Source organism: Macaca mulatta, chromosome 15 (genome assembly GCF_049350105.2).
Source record: "Macaca mulatta isolate MMU2019108-1 chromosome 15, T2T-MMU8v2.0, whole genome shotgun sequence".
Taxonomy (NCBI): Eukaryota; Metazoa; Chordata; class Mammalia; order Primates; family Cercopithecidae; genus Macaca; species Macaca mulatta.
Window position 1 is genome coordinate 105926216 of NC_133420.1, and position 18442 is coordinate 105944657.

Below are 18442 nucleotides of genomic sequence, written 5' to 3' on the forward strand. Positions count from 1 at the left end.
AAGATGGTCCCCAATGACTCCTGTCCACACAGCTTTGTATACTTCCCTCCCACATTGTACAAGCATTGGTCTGTATAGCCAATAAAATGTAGCAGACATGATGCTGTGTCACGTCCGAGATTAGGTGGGCACTCGCTGGACAACTCCCACTTTCTCTCTATACTCACTCTGGGGGAAGCCGTGTTATAAACAGTCACGTGAAGAAGCACACATCATGAGGAACCGAAGTCTCCTGCCAAAAGCTACATAAGGGAGTTTGAAAGCAGATCTTTCAGACCCAGATTCAGATTAATGTATCCCCAGCTCACAGCCTAACTGCTGTGTCATTAGAGACCTTGAGACAGAACCACCAGGTAAGCTGCTCCTGGGTTCCTGATTCTCAGAAACTATGTGATACAATAAATGTGTTGCCTTTAAGCAGCGCTCTACAGTTATTTGTTGTACAGTAATAGATAACTAATTGACAGTCTGTTGCAATTCTCATTGTTATTGAAATGTGATTCGTCCCATCTTTGGTCAGTGGGAGACTTTTCACATTGTCTTCTGAGGCTGGGCGAGGTGGCTGGGCCTGGAGGCCCAGGGGTACTGAGGTCTCAGGAATACAACCTGATGGTGCCTCTTGTCATCCCGAATGGCAGAGCAACTCCCCTCAAAGGAGCATGGAAAGGGTCACTGTGGCAAGGACTTCTCAGAGGTCAAAGAATATGGTGCCATGACATTGACACAGTCAAGAGCTCAGTTCTCAACAATAAAGGACAAGCGAGGTCAACACGTCACCAGCTTTAGGGTCTCACCAGAAGACCTGGCCTGGTTCTGGATGCCAGTGACAAAGAGGGCTGCCCCAGGACCCAGACAGCTGGAGAAGTGGGTGGGGCTGAGTACAAAGGTCTGAGCTGGGTTTGGGTGCAGGCTGGGAAGTGAACAGATTCCAGATTGGGAGCAAGATGGTGCCCCATGGAGAGTCTGGGGAGGTGGCCCTTCCTGGACTTCCCTCCAGTTCCCTGCAACCTATTCAAATTCTGGCAGTCTTCGTGGCACCAGGTTGCGGGAGGAGTGATGTAAGAGAGACAAAGGAACCTGGAGAGAGGAGACAACGGCCCCACTAGGCCACCACAGATAAGAAGAGCAGGAGGCAGCCGCTGGGCGGCAGGATACCCTGGAAGGCGGCCGAGTCAGTACTGGCAAGTGCATGCACTGAGGAAAGCACACCTGTTGGGTGTCTGAGCCATGGCTTAGGTAAGCTCCCATTGTCAGGTCTGGGGTCTCCTGCTGCCTCGCCCTGGCCCACCCTTACCTTGCAAAGCCAGAGCCTCCAGGCTTTCAGATTCCACTCCAGGCTGCGGGAGGAGCTGGCCACCTGTTGGCCCCTTTGAGTCTCTCCTGTTCTCAGTCCACCTGTCACCCCATTGCTTCCTTCTGCTGTGTCCCAAATAGATGATAATAACATTCAGCCTGTGAGCGTTGGTGATTGTAGTTTACAGGCACTCTTTGGTTGGTTGCAGGGGTCGGGGAGCAGGGAAGAGCAAATGTGTGTAGACTAGTACTTCCATTCAGCAGAGAAACCTGATACCTCTTACTCATATTAAATAAACATATGCTTTGTGATCCAGCAATCCCATTCCTGGATCTAGAGCCCAAATAAATTCTCACACTAGATCTTTGAAGGGACACTATGAGGAAGTTCATCATAGTTTGTAGTATAAGGAATTGGAGGTAATATTAATTTCCATCACTGGAGGTGTAAATAGGTACAATGAGTGAATTCACACCAGGGAGTGTATATATTATGTAGCAATTCGAAATAATAGATCTATACCACAGCAATATGTATAGATCCTAAAATCCTTAATGTTTAGTGAAAAAAGTAAAAAGCAGATTAAGATCCATAGCATATGAACATATTTATAAAAATTGTACAAATACCTACTAAAAAAACAAAACTACAGATTTTACAAAACCACATACATGAAGAGGATGCACATTAACCTCATTAGAATGGTTGCTGTGGAAGTAAAAGGGAATGACAATAGAGAATAGAGATAAAGCGGATTATATAAACAAATGAACAAACAGATACATAAATAAAAACAAGAAGAGAAATTGCACAGATAAATGATCATGAAGTGCCCTAAACTCAGAAGTAGTTAACTCGCTTCTCCACATCTGAGTTCCTAATTTAAATATTTTTCCTTAAAACTTGACCTTTTTAGAATACCTCTAACTGCAAAGTGCAAATTATTTTCCCTGTCCTATTAGCATCTTCTCTAATTATTTTCCATTTTCCAACTTCCTTTTTCAGCAGCATTTTCAATCTTATAACATTTTATTCATCTGACTCATTCATTCATTTACTCAGTAAATGCTTAAGTGTTTACTCAAATATTAAGTGTACATAAAGTATTATTCTGGGTACTAAGAGGATATGAGGGAAATGTCTTATGTTCCCTATTTCTGGAAACCTACAACGTAATGGTGGATGCAAAGCATTAACCCATGAAACATTTCAAAATCATCCGAGGCAGCATTGATTCCATGTCTAAAATAAGTGAATGGGCCAGGCTCAGTGGCTCACAACTGTAATCCCAGCACTTTGGGAGGCCGAGGCAGGCAGATCACCTGAGGTCACAAGTTCGAGACCATCCTGGCCAACACGGTGAAACCCCGTCTCTACTAAAAATATAAAAATTAGCCGGGCATGGTGGCAAGTGCCTATAATCCCAGCTACTCAGGAGACTGAGGCAGGAGAATTGCTTGAACCTGGGAGGCAGAGGTTGCAGTGAGCTGACTCCGTCTCAAAAATAAATAATTTTTTAAAACAAGAAGCAGTTGATGGTTACAGGTGAAGGGTGAAGGAATCCAAAAGAAGTGGTTGATGGTTACAAGTAAAGAAATCCAAAAAAAAAAAAGACATCAGTGAAGATTGATGTGGGTAGGCGAGATCTGTCAGAAAGGTCACAATTGCATCAGATCTTATCTAATGGGTAATGTAGATTAGAGAGAGAGAGGAATGGGCATCCCAAGGAGGTGAAATATCTTTTTAAAGACACTGGATTTGAAAAAATAAAAAAAATTTTAAAAAAAAGCACCATCACGAAGCCTAAAATCAGATGGCAGGAGCTGAGTAAGGAAGTAAGGGAAGTAAGATTGAATCAGGCTGGGTGTGGTGGCTCGTGCCTATAATCCCAGCACTTTGGGAGGCCAAGGCAGGAGTTCAAGACCAGCCTGGGAAACATAGTGAGACCCCCATCTCTATTTAAACTTGAAAATATAAATTAAAAAAACAAGATTGAATCAACCTAGAATAAATTATAGAGGACTTGGCAGCTTCACCAAGAAGTCTTGATTTAATCCTGTCAGCAGCAAAAAGCCTCTGGAGGTTCTTCAGTTGGGAACTGAATAATTTTCTGTTATATCCCACATCAAATCTCCTACCAAATATGGCTGAGGACCTCAGTCCTCTTTTCCTCCAGCCGCACAGGGGTACATCTTGTCCCAAGAGGGTCCACTGAACTCCTACTACAAACCCTCTCTCTCTGCTGGCCACCCCACTTTCAGCCTTTTCTCCTTTCACTTCTATACTTCTTCAACTTCGCAGCCTGACTTCATCCCATCATAGTCTAGGTTATGTCTGTTACCTTGGCATCCTGTGCTTACCTCTACCACATTCATTGATTCATTAGTTCACTCATCAAGTATTTATTATTTTGATCCCCTACCGCCTTCTAGGCCCTCTGCCAAGGGTTGAGCTCACAACGGCTCACCACAACCTCCGCCTCCCAGATTCAAGCAATTCTCCTGTCTCACCCCCCGGGTAGCTGGGATTACAGGCACGCACCACCATGCCCAGCTACTTTTCTGTATTTTTAGTAGAAGTGGAGTTTCACCACTTCTACTAAAGTGGTGAGTTAGCCAGGCTGGTCTCAAACTCCTGACCTAAGGTGATCTGCCCGCCTCAGTCTCCGAAAGTGCTGGGATTACAGGCGTGAGCCACTACGCCCGGCCTCCAACTGTCTTCTGTAATCTTCACAATAGAATATGAGCTCATAGTGTCCAACACATTGTAGGTGCTCAATAAAGGTTTATTCAATAGACGAATGTATTGATGCTTGGGAGAATGCTACACATATAGCCACAAGAATTGTCAACAGTCCTGGAATGATAATGACAATCTCATCCCTTCTGAGAATAACTGATCACATAAAAATGTAAATGCTGGGTTATAAGTTGACACACATTTTCTGTGAAGTGCCAGATAGTAAATATTTAGTCTTCACAAGCCATATGGTGTCTGTTCCAACTACTCAGCTACTGGGATACTCGTCTGTACCTTTGTAATGCCAAAGCAGCCACTGACAATAGGTAAACTAATGTGACTGTGTTCCAATGAAATTATATTTACAAAAGCATGCAGGAGGTTGGATTTGGCCCACAGGCCCTAGCTTGCCATCCCCTGTCCTGAATGATGCTACTTTTTGTCAATTTTCAGGACTGCCTTTGTGCCTAGTCCATACTCTATTCTTTAGTCAGGTAAATTGAGTTGCCACAGCCAATATCTGAGTTTATCTTTCAACTCATATCTGATTTTTACAATTGTGGTATTATGAAAAGGTACGTAATTCAGAGCACAACAGACTTGTTTTACTCATTAGTTGACTTTTTGGCAAGTTACTTAGCTTTTTTGAACCTCTATCTTGTGACTGTAAATGAAGATTTTTTTTTAATCCTGTGACGATTGAGACATATATATTGAGAGCTGAATATGATGCCTAGTACACAGTAGGCTGAAAACAAATATCCCTTCCCCTTTGCCCAGTCATGTTCTTTTCCTCCTTTAAATAAATCAGCAGATATTAGTTAAGAATCTACTATATCCAAAGTACAATTTCAGGTACCTTTGAAACTGCTATATATCCTCTCTGATATCTCTTTTGACAGCAGGTTCTTTCCATCTGCCTTCTCCTTAACAGGTAGTACCTATATGGACCTCTTTATAGAGCTAGAGGTGATTAGGTTCTTGCATATATGAATTACTAATATTTGAATGTACTTAGGGGGAGTAGAACAGAAGAGAATGAAATAACCATCTTTATGTTTCACATTTATTGTTTAATGTCACTGAGTTATTGTTAAGTGTCATTGACATTTATTACTTAACTTCCAGATATCCGTTCCTGATATGGCAACTGCCTTGATTTTTATTTGGGGATCCACCTTTCTCCCACCCTTCATCCAACAGTAAAGCTTGACGCTTGAGTCCTAGAAGCTCATAAAAGCAGTACATTAACCTCTCTGGCCATAGTTAGTGTTGACTAGAGTTCATTCACTCCGAGTGAGTGTTATGATTTTGTTTCCTAGGAATGCTGAACAAAGACATTCTCTTTTTTCTGCTGAATTGAAAACAGCAAATAGGGCTTCTGGAGATTCTGGCAGCTATTTTACAACCTCAAGGAGAAAGCTTGTCTGAGAACAGAATAACAGATAACAGACAGACAGAGAGAGAGAGAGATCATTTTGAGCCAGTGTTTAGCTATTTTTCAAGCCACGTGTACCACTGAACTGCTATTTGAGCCAATAAATTCTCTTTTGTTTCTGCTTCTGCCAGACTTAATCAAGTGTTCTGTTACTGGCAATCAAAAAACATCCCAAGTCACTCAGCCTCCTTCCGTCTCCTTCAGAACTAAAGCTAACCACTCATATACACAGAGACTATGTGCCAGAGTCAAGCATCAACCATTCATTCAACAAACATACATTCAGTGCCTATTGGACATAATACATGGTCTCGGAGAGTTACGGCAGTATACCAGCATTAAGAACAGCACAAATGTTTGTAAAAAGAATATCCAGCAAAAAAATAAAAAATAAAAACACATACTCCTACTGTGTATGAGGTCCTCTGCTAGGCATTGGGGACAGAAAGGGTCACAAGACAATCTGTATTCCCCACAGTTGGCCATGATATTGGAAAGATGTCATGCACATAAAAAGATAAGCAGAAATTGGCCAGGCGCGGTGGCTCACGCCTATAATCCCAGCACTTTGGGAGGCCAAGGCGGGCGGATCACCTGAGGTTGGGAGTTGGAGACCAACCTGACCAACATGGAGAAACCCCATCTCTACTAAAGATACAAAATTAGCCAGACGTGGTGGCACATGCCTATAATCCCAGGTATTCAAGAGGCTAATGCAAGATCTTACACAAATGACTTAAACGTATCTTCTAAAATCTATTAGTATAAATTCAGTTTTATTTTTTTAAGATAAATAATCAATAGCTATTTCCACAAAGTCTTCTATGTGCCCAGGATTGTACTATGCCTCAAAGAAAAATAATCTGTATTTTTCTTGAAATAAACATCATCGCAATTGAATGGGCAATAAAAGAACCAGTATTTTTCTAATGAAAGTCCTTTCATTATAACCAAATATAATTTTCCTTTTCAGGAAAGAAAATAATTGAGATATTGATAGAGGCTTTATTTATAAAACTGTCATGAAAAATCTATTTCAAATAGATTTCAAGAAACGAGAAAAAAGTCATTTGCTAAATAGAAACACACAGCCATAAAACAATATTTCTATTTGAACCAGAATTATTTGACATTTAAATCCTGCCTCCAGATGTTCTATCCAGTTTCCAACTTGACTGTTTCCAATAATAAAATTATTTGTCTTTTCGTTCACATAAAATGGTCTCTAGTCTATTTACTGAACAGTCCAACATTACATCAATGCAGAAATACATTCCAATAACAGTTCAATTAACAAAACAAGCTGTTTAATTAATAAAAACTTTTTTTCGAGAAGAAACTGAAGCAATTTTGTCATGCATGCTTCAGTGTGCATTTTAATTTTAGTTTTAGCCTGTGATCACTTAAACACAATTATCAAGCAAATCTAAATGGTTAACTATAATCGCAAGATTATGCTTTGTGCATTTTGTGGTGTATAAAATCTAGCATAACAGAAAATAAACATAAGTAAGAGCAACAAAGATGTTTATTCACTTACCCTCTTCATAACTACAGCCAGGGTAAACTTCGCTCAGCCTTCGGCCATTGAATTTTGTCCTGAATTTTCCATGTACCATACAATCAGATAAACTCCAGCTTGTGGGAGTAACAAATGGAAATAATGCTGTGAAAAGAATTGCTAAACAAATTTCCATGTGCTTAACCTAGAAGGGAGAAACTGCAACATAAACTAAGTTAAAAGTTTTTAACTGTGTTTAAACAGGAGGGGGTGATTTCACTTTTAGCAGGAACTTGTGACTACTATTGCTTAGCAAGGAAATGATTAACACTCCTGTCGTCATCTGTTTGAGCTCTCCAGCTGCAGGAGATCGGCTAAGGGAACCTTATCAATCCTGGGCATGTGTGCTGTGAATACCGTGTCCACTGAGCTGGCAGTTAGCGTCCTAAATTCAACTTCGATGTTAAGTTCTTCTTTCTTTTTTTTTTTTTTTTTTGGATGGAGTTTTGCTCTGCAGCCCAGGCCAGAGTGCAATTGCGCAATCTTGGCTCACTGCAATCTCTGCCTCCACTGCAACCTCCGCCTCCCGGGTTCCAGTAATTCTCCTGCCTCAGCCTCACAAGTAGCTGGGATTACAGGAATATACGACCACGCCTGGCTAACTTTTTGTATTTTTAGCAGAGACGGGGTTTCACCATGTTGGCCAGGCTGGTCTCGAACTCCTGACCTCAAGTAATCCGTCTGCCTTGCAAAGTGCTGGGATTACAGGCATGAGCCACTGTACCTGAGGTCAGGAGTTTGAGACCAGCTTAGCCAACATGGTGAAACTTCGTCTCTACTAAAAATACCAAAAACATTAGACGGGTGTGGTGGTGTGCACCCATAGTCCCAGCTATTCGGGAGGCTGAGGCAGGAGAATCGCTTGAACCCAGGAGGTGGAGGTTGCAGTGAGCCAAGATTGTGCCACTGCACTCCAGTCTGAGCAACAGAGTAAGACTCCATCATAAATAAATAAATACATAAATAAAGATCTAAATTTGAGAACTGACTTTAGGATTCATGCAACCTTTAGCACATTCCTAACCTTCTTGAATGTCAGTATCCATCCCTGCCAAGCAGGAACAATTCCCATTTCACCAAACAAGACCTTCACCTCATGTGGGGCTCATGTGTTGCAGAATATTTCGTTATAAAATATTCTATTTTTACCTTTCATTTCTGAGCCCCACATTAAAAGATGGATTATCACTTACACACTTTTTTCTTAAAATTCCAGAGGTTTATAAGTAACATTAGCAGGATCTCTGTGTTCCCTCAGCCTTGTTTGTCTTCCCAACTATGCTCATTTCTAAAAACTTCAATGCTCTTTTGAATTGCGAGTAAGTACTCTTCTGGAGACCAAGGGTATGAAAAAAAGGGGAAGGACAAATTAATGGGTATACATAACTTGGAGGCACTAAAACCTCATCAAAGGATTATTATTTTTTCTTTAAATGGTTGTTATGAATAGCAATTATTATACTACACCATCAGTTCTTCATAAATGCATCTCAAAGAAAAAAACAAAACAACTCATCCAGGACAGAGGAATGGCAGATTTATTATATTTAGATAAATTTCTGTCTAGCATCCTGTGAACAGCAGCTTGAGATGATATTGTAAATACATGGCTTCTCTTAGGACATACCGTGGAGTTCCACGCCACCAACAGGGTGAAGTGGATTGTGCATTTCCTGCCAAGCAACCAGTGAGAGTCAGAACTGGGTCTAAAATATTGTGCTGTAAAAAGAACTTAAGAGCTAGTTGTCAGTTGTGTTTATTATGCTATTAACTTTTAAACGTCACTTTCCTGATTGCCCTTAGATTGCTGACTTAGAAGTAGATTGATGATTCAGAGTTCTTAGCAGAGACGGGGTTTCACCATGTTGGCCAGGCTGGTCTCGAACTCCTGACCTCAAGTAATCCGTCTGCCTTGCAAAGTGCTGGGATTACAGGCATGAGCCACTGTACCTGAGGTCAGGAGTTTGAGACCAGCTTAGCCAACATGGTGAGATAGTCATCCTTGCTGAGATAGTCACCATGAATTGCCAAGTTAATTTTAAGGAATCAACACGGGGCAGGCGCGGTGGCTCATGCCTGTATTCCCACCACTTTGGGAGGCCAACGCATGCAAATCACTTGAGGCCAGGAGTTCAAGACCATCCTGGCCAACATGATGAAACCCCGTCTCAACTAAAAATACAAAAATTAGCTGGGCATGGTGGTATGTGCCTTTAATCTCAAGAGGCTGAGACATGAGAATCGCTTGAACCTGAAAGGCAGAGGTTGCAGTGAGCTGAGATCACACTACTGCACTCCAGCCTATACAACAGAGCAAGATTCTGTCCCCCGCCCCAGCCCCCACAAAAAAAAGGAAGAAAAAGAAAAAATCAGTGGATCTTTCTTTCCCTACCTCACCTCCCCTCATCAAAGAAAACAAATTTTAACTATTTCAATGTTGTAAAACTATTCTAAGTAAATTCAGCTAGTTCCTGTCTCTACACCCATATACTGTTTTTGTCTGTAGAATATAACAAGTATTCTGGGTCAGTTTCCAATGTTCTAGGCAGCGCCTAAAATGGTGGGCACTAGAAGGAGAAACTGAGGGGTACGACTGACTAGAAGCCCTTAGCATTCATCCCTTCCACAAAGAGACACAAAACAACAAATAAACAACTACATTTTAAGAAAAATAATCAAAGGAGCATGCTGGAATATGTCAAAACAGCAACAGAAACCTTGGTGAGCACAGAAGCTCATGATATCCACATAGAGAATGGAAGGAGGCCCTGGGACCCCACCACCTCATTCTCTAGCCAGGATCAGCCAGGAATCAGGAGGAACTTTTCCCTACAGCACAAAGGTAGGCAAGAGGATCCCAGTAGCTCTCACCAACATCTTGGATACCTACAGTTTTCCCTGTTGGTATCCCCTACAGCCCTCACAGGCCCAGCGGAGGGAGCTGCCTAGAGGCCACATAGCGGCAATCCCCCAGAAAAGAAGCCAACACCGTGCCCCACCCGCGGTGGCCTGCACAGTTACTGCACTAAGTCATCTTGAAACTAGAAATACTGCAGGAGTGTGTCTTGCTCCAGAGTTGAGTAGCCATGGCTCCTTTTCATCCTTGAGGTTAAGGAGCCACTGAATCACCCCAGCCTGGTGGCCTGACATCCCTAAGCCAAGCTGTGAGCAACTGCCAAACCCTTCCTCATGGGGCCATGCAGTGACAGAACTGTTCCATGATCCCTCTGCCACCCTCTGAACTCAGCTGAATCTGTATAGTCCCTCCTGAGGAAATGGTACTTTGGCAGAACAGCTCCATCTACTGAATTCCAGAACCTGAGCTGCTGGGGAAGGGGCATGCCTCAAAGACATAGATCCTGGTGCTGTGAGTTACCTACATCCAATCCTGCCCAGAACACAAACCTACCAAGACCCAGGTGACACAATAGGTCCATGAGACCCTGAGCCTAGGACCCTGGCCTCACAGCCACCCTAAGCACCTTGCACCTAGAACACAGCACCACAGCAGCTGCTTGTAAACAGTGGCAGACGTAATACCAAGAGAGATCCACTTAGCTAAATCTCGCCATTGTGGGGAAAATGAGAATAGGAGAATCCCAAACTTGCCACCAAGGACATTAACAACCTATAGTGATGATAATGATGACCCTACAAAAACTTCTGCAGCCTGGCCTTCTGAGGTTCCCACAGTTGTTAGTGACATTGAATGCAGCTGAAAATCTGCATGGAGACTATACCACGGCATCTACTCATAAACAGAGTCACCACACACTTCCCAACTGACACACTAAGACCCAATTGCAGGTGAAACTCTTCCTCTACAAAAACCACTCTAGAAAGTTGGGAAGAAGTAATTCTTCCACCAGATGCACAGACATCAATTCAGGAACACAAGAAACATAAAAAAGCAAGGAAATGTGACACTACCAAAGGAACATAATAATTCTCTATTAACAGACCCCAATAAAAAGGAAGTCAACAAATTGCTATAAAAGGAACTCAAAGTAATGATCTTAAGGAAAATCAATGTAATACAAGGAAATACAGATAGACAATTCAATGAAATCTGGAAAACAATTCATGGTATGGATGAGAAATTCAGCAAACAGATAGATATCATTAAAAAAAAAAATTCAGAAATCCTGCAACTGAAGAACTCAGTGAATGAAATAAAAATAAAATACAGAGCTTCAGTAGCAGACCTAATCAAGGAGAAGAAAGAATCTCTGAATTTGAAAATAGGTTGTTACTGGGCACGGTGGTTCACACCTGTAATACCAGCACTTTGGGAGACCGAGGTGAGAGGATTACTTGAGCCCAGGAGTTCAAGATCAGCCTGGGCAATATAATGAGACCTCATCTCTAACATAACATAACATAACATAACATAACATAACATAACATAACATAACATAATCCAGTTAGATAATAAAAAAGAAATAAGAGAAAAAGAGAGGGAAGAAAGGCTACTTATAGGACTTATAGGCCACGATTATAAAGTGAACAAATATTTAAATTTTGTATATTCCAGAGGGAGAAAATGTGGGAAAAGCCATAGAAAACCAATTTAAAGAACTAATAGTTGAACACTTCCCAAGTCTAGGGAACAGTATGGATGTCTACATCCAGAAATCTAAAAAGACTCAAATATATTCACTCAAAGGGTCCCCCAACTTGAGATATATTAGTAGTCAGTGGTTAAAAGTCAAAGACAAGGACATAATTCTAAAAACAGCAGTAGAAAAGTGTTAAGTCACATATGAGAGAATTCCCATTCAACTAACGGCAGAATTCTCAGCAGAAACCTTCAGGCCAGGCAATAAAAGAGATATATTCAAAGTATTGAAAGAAAAAAATTGCTACTCATGAATACTATATCCAGCAAAGCTATTCTTCAGAAATTGGGGAGAAATACTCTTTCCCAGATAAGCAAAAACTGAGGGAATTCCTCACCACTAGATTGGCCTTATGACAAATGTTCAAGGGAGGCCTGCATCTAGAAGTAAAAAGATGATAATAGCCATCATAAAAATGTGAAAAAGTATAAAACTCACCAGTAGAGTCGATAAACAAAGGAGAAAGAGAAAAGAATCAAATTTTATCATTGTAGAAAACCACTAAACTGAAATGATAAAAATTAAGAAAGGAAGAAAGAAAGGAAGAATATACATAACAACTAGAAAGCAATTAACAAAATGAAATAAGTATTTACCTGTCAATAATAACCTTGGGCCAGGTACAGTGGCTCATGCCTATAATCCCAGCACTTTGGGAAGCCAAGGTGGGTGAATTGCTTGAGCCTAAGAGTTTGAGACCAGCCTGGAAACAGGGCAAAACCCCATTTCTACTAAAAATACAAAAATTAGCCAGGTATGATAGTGTGTGCCCGTAGTCCCAGCTATACAGGAGACTGAAATGGGAGGATCAATTGAGCCTGAGAGGCAAAGGTTGCAGTGAGTCAAGATTGCACCACTGCACTTCAGCCTGAGTGACAGACTGAGATCCTGTCTCAAAATAATAATAAACAACTTTGAATGGAAGTGGATTGAATTATCCATTTAAAAGATATAGCCTAAGCAAGGTACAGTGTTACATGCCTATAGTCCCAGCTACTTGGGAGGCTAAGGCAGGAGGATGTCTTGAGCCCAGGAGTTTGAGACCAGCTTGGGCAACATAGCAAGATCCTGTCTCTAAATTAATCAAGTAATTAATTTAATAAAAAGATATAGACTGGCTGAATATATTTTTTAAATGACCCAACTGCTTGCGGTCTACAAGAAACTAATTTTTCACTTTTAAACACAAATAGCCTGAAAGTGAAGGGATGAGAAAAAGAAATTCCACACAAACAGAAACCAAAAGCAAGCAGGAATAACTATATTTACATCAGATAAAACAGACTTTAAGTCAAAAATTGTAAAAAGAGGCAAATAAGGTCATTATAATGATAAAGGCATAAATTCAGCAATAGGATATAACAATTGTAAATATATATGACCCAACATTGGAGCACCCACATATAGAAAAGTCAATATTATTATATTTAAAGGGAGGTATAGACTCCAATACACCAATAGTTGGACACTTCAACACCCTACTCTCAACATTTAACAGATTATCTAGACAGAAAAACCAGCAAAAACCATCGGGTTTAAACTGCACTTTAGAACAAATTGACCTAAAAAACATTTATAGAACATTTCATCTGACAGCTGCAGAATACACATTCTTTTCAGTAGCACATGAGACATTCTTTGGGATAGATCATGTTAGGCCACAAAATAAGACTCACCAAATTTAATATGATGAATATCACATCAAGTATTTTTTCTGAGTAGAAAATAATTCTTATTCTTATTGGAATAATACTAGAAACAAGGGAAAGTTTTGAAATGGTACAAACATATAAAAATTAAACATCATGTTTTTGAACAACCAATGGACCAATGAAAACATTAAGAAGGAAATTTTGGCAGGTGTGGTGATTCACACTTGTAATCCCAGCACTTTGAGAGGCTAAGGCAGGAGAATTGCTTGAGTTCTGAAGTTAGAGAATAGCCTGGGAAACATAATGAGACCTCATCTGTACTAAAATTCAAAAAATTTTAGCCAAGTGTGGTGGTGCATGCCTGTAGTCCCAGCTACTTGAAGGGCTGAAGTGGGAGGATCACTTGAGCCTAGGAGGTTGAGGCCACAGTGAGCCCTGATCATGCCACAGCACTCCAGTATGGGTGACAGGGTGCACCTCTGACTCAAAAATAAAAATAAAAATAAGAAGGGGAAAGATTTAAAAGTTTCTTAAATGAAAATAGAAACACAGCCTCCCAAAAGTTATGGGATACAGCAAAAGCAGTATTAGAGAGAAGTTTATAGCAATAAATACCTACACTAAAAAGATTTCAAGTCTGGGTGTGGTAGCTCACACCTGTAATCCCATCACTTTGGGAGACCAAGGCAGGCGGATCTCCTGAGGTCAGGAGTTTGAGACCAGCCTGACCAACACGGAGAAACCCCATCTCTACTAAAAATATAAAAATTAGCTGGGCGTGGTGGCGCATGCCTGTAATCCCAGCTACTAGGGAGGCTGGGGCAGGAGAATTGCTTGAACCTGGAGGCGGAGGTTGCAGTGAATTGAGATCGTGCCACTGTACTCCAGTGTGGGCAACAAGAGTGAAACTCCGTCTCAAAAAAAAAAAATTTCAAATAAGCAATATAAAAATGCATCTCAAGAAACTAGGAAAGCAAGAACAAATCAAACCCAAAATCAGTAGAAGGAAAGCAATAACAAAGATAAGAGCAGTAAAAACAACAATGAAATGAAAAGTTCATTTTTTGAAAAGATAATCAAAACAAACCGTTAGCTGGACTAACCAAGAAAAAAATCCAAATAAATAAAATCAAATATGAAAAAGCAGACATTGCAACTGATACCACAGACATACAAAGATTCATTAGAGACTATTATGAACAACTATATGCCAACAAATTGGAAAACTTAGTGGTAATAGATAAATTCCCAGACATATACAACCTACCAAGATTGAACCAAGAAAAAGTAGGAAACCAGAACAGACAAATAATGAGTAAAAAAATTGAATCAGTAATGAAAAGTCTCCCATAATTAAAACAAAAACAAAAACAAAAACAAAAAACCTAGGGACCTGATGGCTTAACTGCCAGACATTTTAAAAATAGCTATTAATACCAATTATTCTCAAACTCTCCCAGGAAATTGAAGGACAGAGAATTCTTTTTTTTTTTTTTTTTTTTTTTGATAGGGAGTCTCGCTCTGTCGCCCAGGCTGGAGTGCAGTGGGGCGAGCTCAACTCACTGCAAGTTCCGCCTCCCGAGTTCACACCATTCTCCTGTCTCAGCCTCCTGGGTAGCTGGGACTACAGGCGCCCACCACCACGCCCGGCTAATTTTTTGTATTTTTAGTAGAGACGGGGTTTCGCCGTGTTAGCCACGATGGTCTCAATCTCTCGGCCTCGTGATCTGCCTGCCTCGGCTTCCCAAAGTGCTGGGATTACAGGGGTGAGCCACTGTGCCCAGCGAGAATTCTTCTATACTCATTCTACAAGGCCAGCATAACCCTGATACCAAAACCAGATAAGGACACAACAAAAAGAGAAATCTATAGGTCAATATCCCTGGTGAACATAGATTGAAAAAAAAAAAAATCCACAAAAACATACTAGCAAATCAAATCCAGCAGCACATTAAAAAGAGCACTCACCATGGTCAAGTGGGATTTGTCTCAGAGATGCAAGAATGGTCCAACATACACAAATCAAAAAATGTGATACATCACAACAACAGAATGAAGGACAAAAACCACATGATCATGTCAACAAACACAGGAAAGGCATTTGATACAATTCAACATTCCTTCATGATAAAATGTCTTCACCAACTAGGTATAGAAGGAACATACCTCAACACAATAAAAGCCACATGGGACAAACCCTCAGCTAGCTAGCATTACACTAAATGGGGGAAAGCTAAAAGCTTTTCCTCTAAGAACTGGAACAAGAGAAGGATGCCCACTTTCACCACTTTTATTCAACATAGTACTGGAAGTTATAGCCAGAGCAATTAGACAAGAGAAAGAAAAAAAGGGGCTCCAAATTGGATAGGAAGAAGTCATATTTGCATATGTCCCTATCTGCATATGGCATGCTCTTATGTATAGAAAACTCTGAAAGTGCTATCAAAAAACTCTTAGAACTGATAAAGAAATTTAGTAAAGTTTCAGGGTACAAAATAAACATGCAAAAATTAGTAGCATTTGGCTGGGCACAGTGGCTTACTTATGTACTTGGGAGGCCAAGGGAGAAGGATCACTTGAGGCCAGAAGTTTGAGGCCAGGATGGGCAACATCGTGAGATCACATCTCTACAAACAAATTGAAAAATCAGTAGCATATTTATACATCAACAATGAACTACTGGAAAAATAAATCAAGAAAGCAATCCCATTTGTGATAGCTTTAAAAAAAATACCTGGGAATAAATTTAACCAAGGAGGTGAAAAATCTCTATGAGGACAACTGTAAAACACTGTTGAAAGAAATTAAAGAGTTCATAAAAAAAATATGAAGATGCTCCATGTTTATAGATTGAAAGAATTAATGTTATGAAAGTGACCATACTACCAAAAGCGATCTACAGATTCAGTGTAATTCCTATCAAAATACCAATGATATTCTTCACAAGAATAGAAAAAAAAAATCTTGAAATTCAAATGGAATTACAGAAGATCCTGAATAGCCAAAGAAATACCGAGCAGAAGAACAAATCTGGGAGCATCACACTACTTGACTTCAAAATACATTACAAAGGTATAGTAGCCAAAACAGCATAATACTGGCATAAAAACAGACACATAGACCAGTGGAACAAAATTAAAGACACACAAATAAATTTGCATATTTACAGCCAACTGATTTTCGACAAAGGTGCCAAGAACATTCAGTGGTAAAGGATAGTTTCTTCAATAAATGGTGCCAGAAAAACTGGATGCCCATATGCAGAAAAATGAAACTAGATTCCTATCTCTCACCATATACAAAAATGAAATAAAAATGGATTAAACACTTATATAGAAGACCTGAAACTGTGAAACTACTAGAAGAAAACATCGAGGAAATGCTTCAAGACTTTGATCTGGGCAAAGCTTTTTGGGTAAGACCTGAAAAGCATGGCAACAAAAGCAAAAATAGACAAATGGTATTACATCAGGCTAAAAAGCTTATGCACCGCAAAGGAGAGTGAAGAGACAACCTACAGAATGGGAGAAAATGTATGTAAACTATCTATCCAACAAGGGATTAATAACCAGAAAATATAAAGAACTCAACTCATTCGGAAAACAATTCGCTTTAAAAATAGGCAAAAGGTCAGGTTCACTGGCTCACACCTGTGATCCCACGAATTTGGGAGGCCAAAGAGGGAAGACTCTTTGAGCCCAGGGGTTTGAGACCAGCCTAGGCAACATAATGAGGCTTTGTCTCTACTAAAAATTAAAATTAAAAAATTAGCCAGGCATGGTGGCAAGTGCCTGTAGTCCCAGCTACTCAGGAGGCTGAGGTGGGAGGATCACTTGAGCCCAGGAGTTCGAGGTCGCAGTGAGCTGTGATGAAACCACTGTACTCCAACCTGGGCAACAGAGTGAGACTCTGCCTTTTAAATAAATTTTAAAAATTAAAAAAAAATTTAACGGGCAAATGATCTCATAGACATTTCTCAAAAGACATACAAATGGCCAATAGGCATATGAAAAAATGCTCAACATCAATAATCATCAGGGAAATGCAAATCAAAACCACAATGAGATATTATCTCACTCCAATGAAAATAGCTATCATCAAAAATACAAAAAATATGCATTCACTGCAATATCTAAAGTATTAAACTAAAACCAAACAAAAATGACAAAAAATAAACACTGCAGAGAAAGGGGAACCCCCATTCACTGTTGATGGGAAGATAAATTAGTACAGCCACTATGGAAAATAGTATGGAGGTTCCCCAGAAAACTAAAAGTGGGGCCGGGGGTGGTGGCTCACACCTGTAATCCCAGCACTCTGGGAGGCAGAGGCAGGCGGATCATCTGAGGTTGGGAGCTCGACACCAGCCTGGTCAACATGGTGAAACCTTGTCTCTACTAAATATACAAAAAAAAAAAAAAAAGTTAGCTGGGTGTGGTGGTGCATGCCTGTGATCCCAGCTACTAGGGAGGCTGAAGCAGAAGAATCACTTGAACCCGGGAGGCAGGAGGTTGCGGTGAGCCGAGATCTCACCACTGGACTCCAGCCTGGGCAACAGAGCAAGACTCAGTCTCAGAAAAAAAAAAAAAAAAAAAAAAAAAAAAAAAAAAAACCTGGCAATAGATGTATTACATGATCTAGCAATCCACTACTGGGTTATATCCGAAAGAAAGAAAATCAGTATATGGAAGAGATATCTGCACAACCATGTTTATTGCAGCACCATTCACAATAGCCAAATCAAACTAAGTGTCCATCAACAGATTAATTCAGTCATGAATTAATTCATAAAAATGAAATCCTGTCATTTGTCACAATGTGGATGGAATCAGAGGTCATTATATAAGTGAAATGAGCCAGGCAAATATCACTTGTTCTCACTCACATCAGTTTCATTAAAAAGTTGATCTCATGGAGATAGAGAGTAGAATGGTGGTTACCAAAGGCTGGGAAAGGTAGGTGGGGAGAGGGGGAAGAGAGGTCGGTTGGCTGGAAGCAGTGGCTCACACCTGTAATCCCAGCACTTTTTGAAGCCAAGGTGTGAGGATCACTTGAGCTCAAGAGTTTAAGACCAGCCTAGGCAACATGGTGAAACCCCATGCCTACAAAAAAATACAAAAATTAGCTTGGCGTGGTGAT

At 40.4% G+C, this 18442-nt stretch overlaps 1 protein-coding gene across 21 annotated transcripts in view; it reads right to left on the reverse strand.

Annotated features, from left to right (window-relative positions):
- Positions 1-18442, reverse strand: part of TRPM6 (transient receptor potential cation channel subfamily M member 6) — a 196124-nt gene that overhangs the window by 175027 nt on the left and 2655 nt on the right. For 10 of the 21 annotated variants that reach the window (XM_077966235.1, XM_077966224.1, XM_077966231.1 and 7 more), the window contains exons 1-2: positions 12248-12388; positions 7012-7109 (exon numbers count right to left, since the gene is read on the reverse strand). Coding sequence is in view for 13 of the 21 variants with exons in the window: in XM_077966224.1 (XP_077822350.1) it covers positions 7012-7020 (9 nt within the window). In the remaining 8 variants the exon portion in view is untranslated. Of the gene's footprint in view, positions 1-7011; positions 7408-12247; positions 12389-18442 lie in introns of those variants that run through there. The other 11 variants (XM_077966225.1, XM_077966218.1, XM_077966241.1 and 8 more) reach the window with 9 other exon arrangements.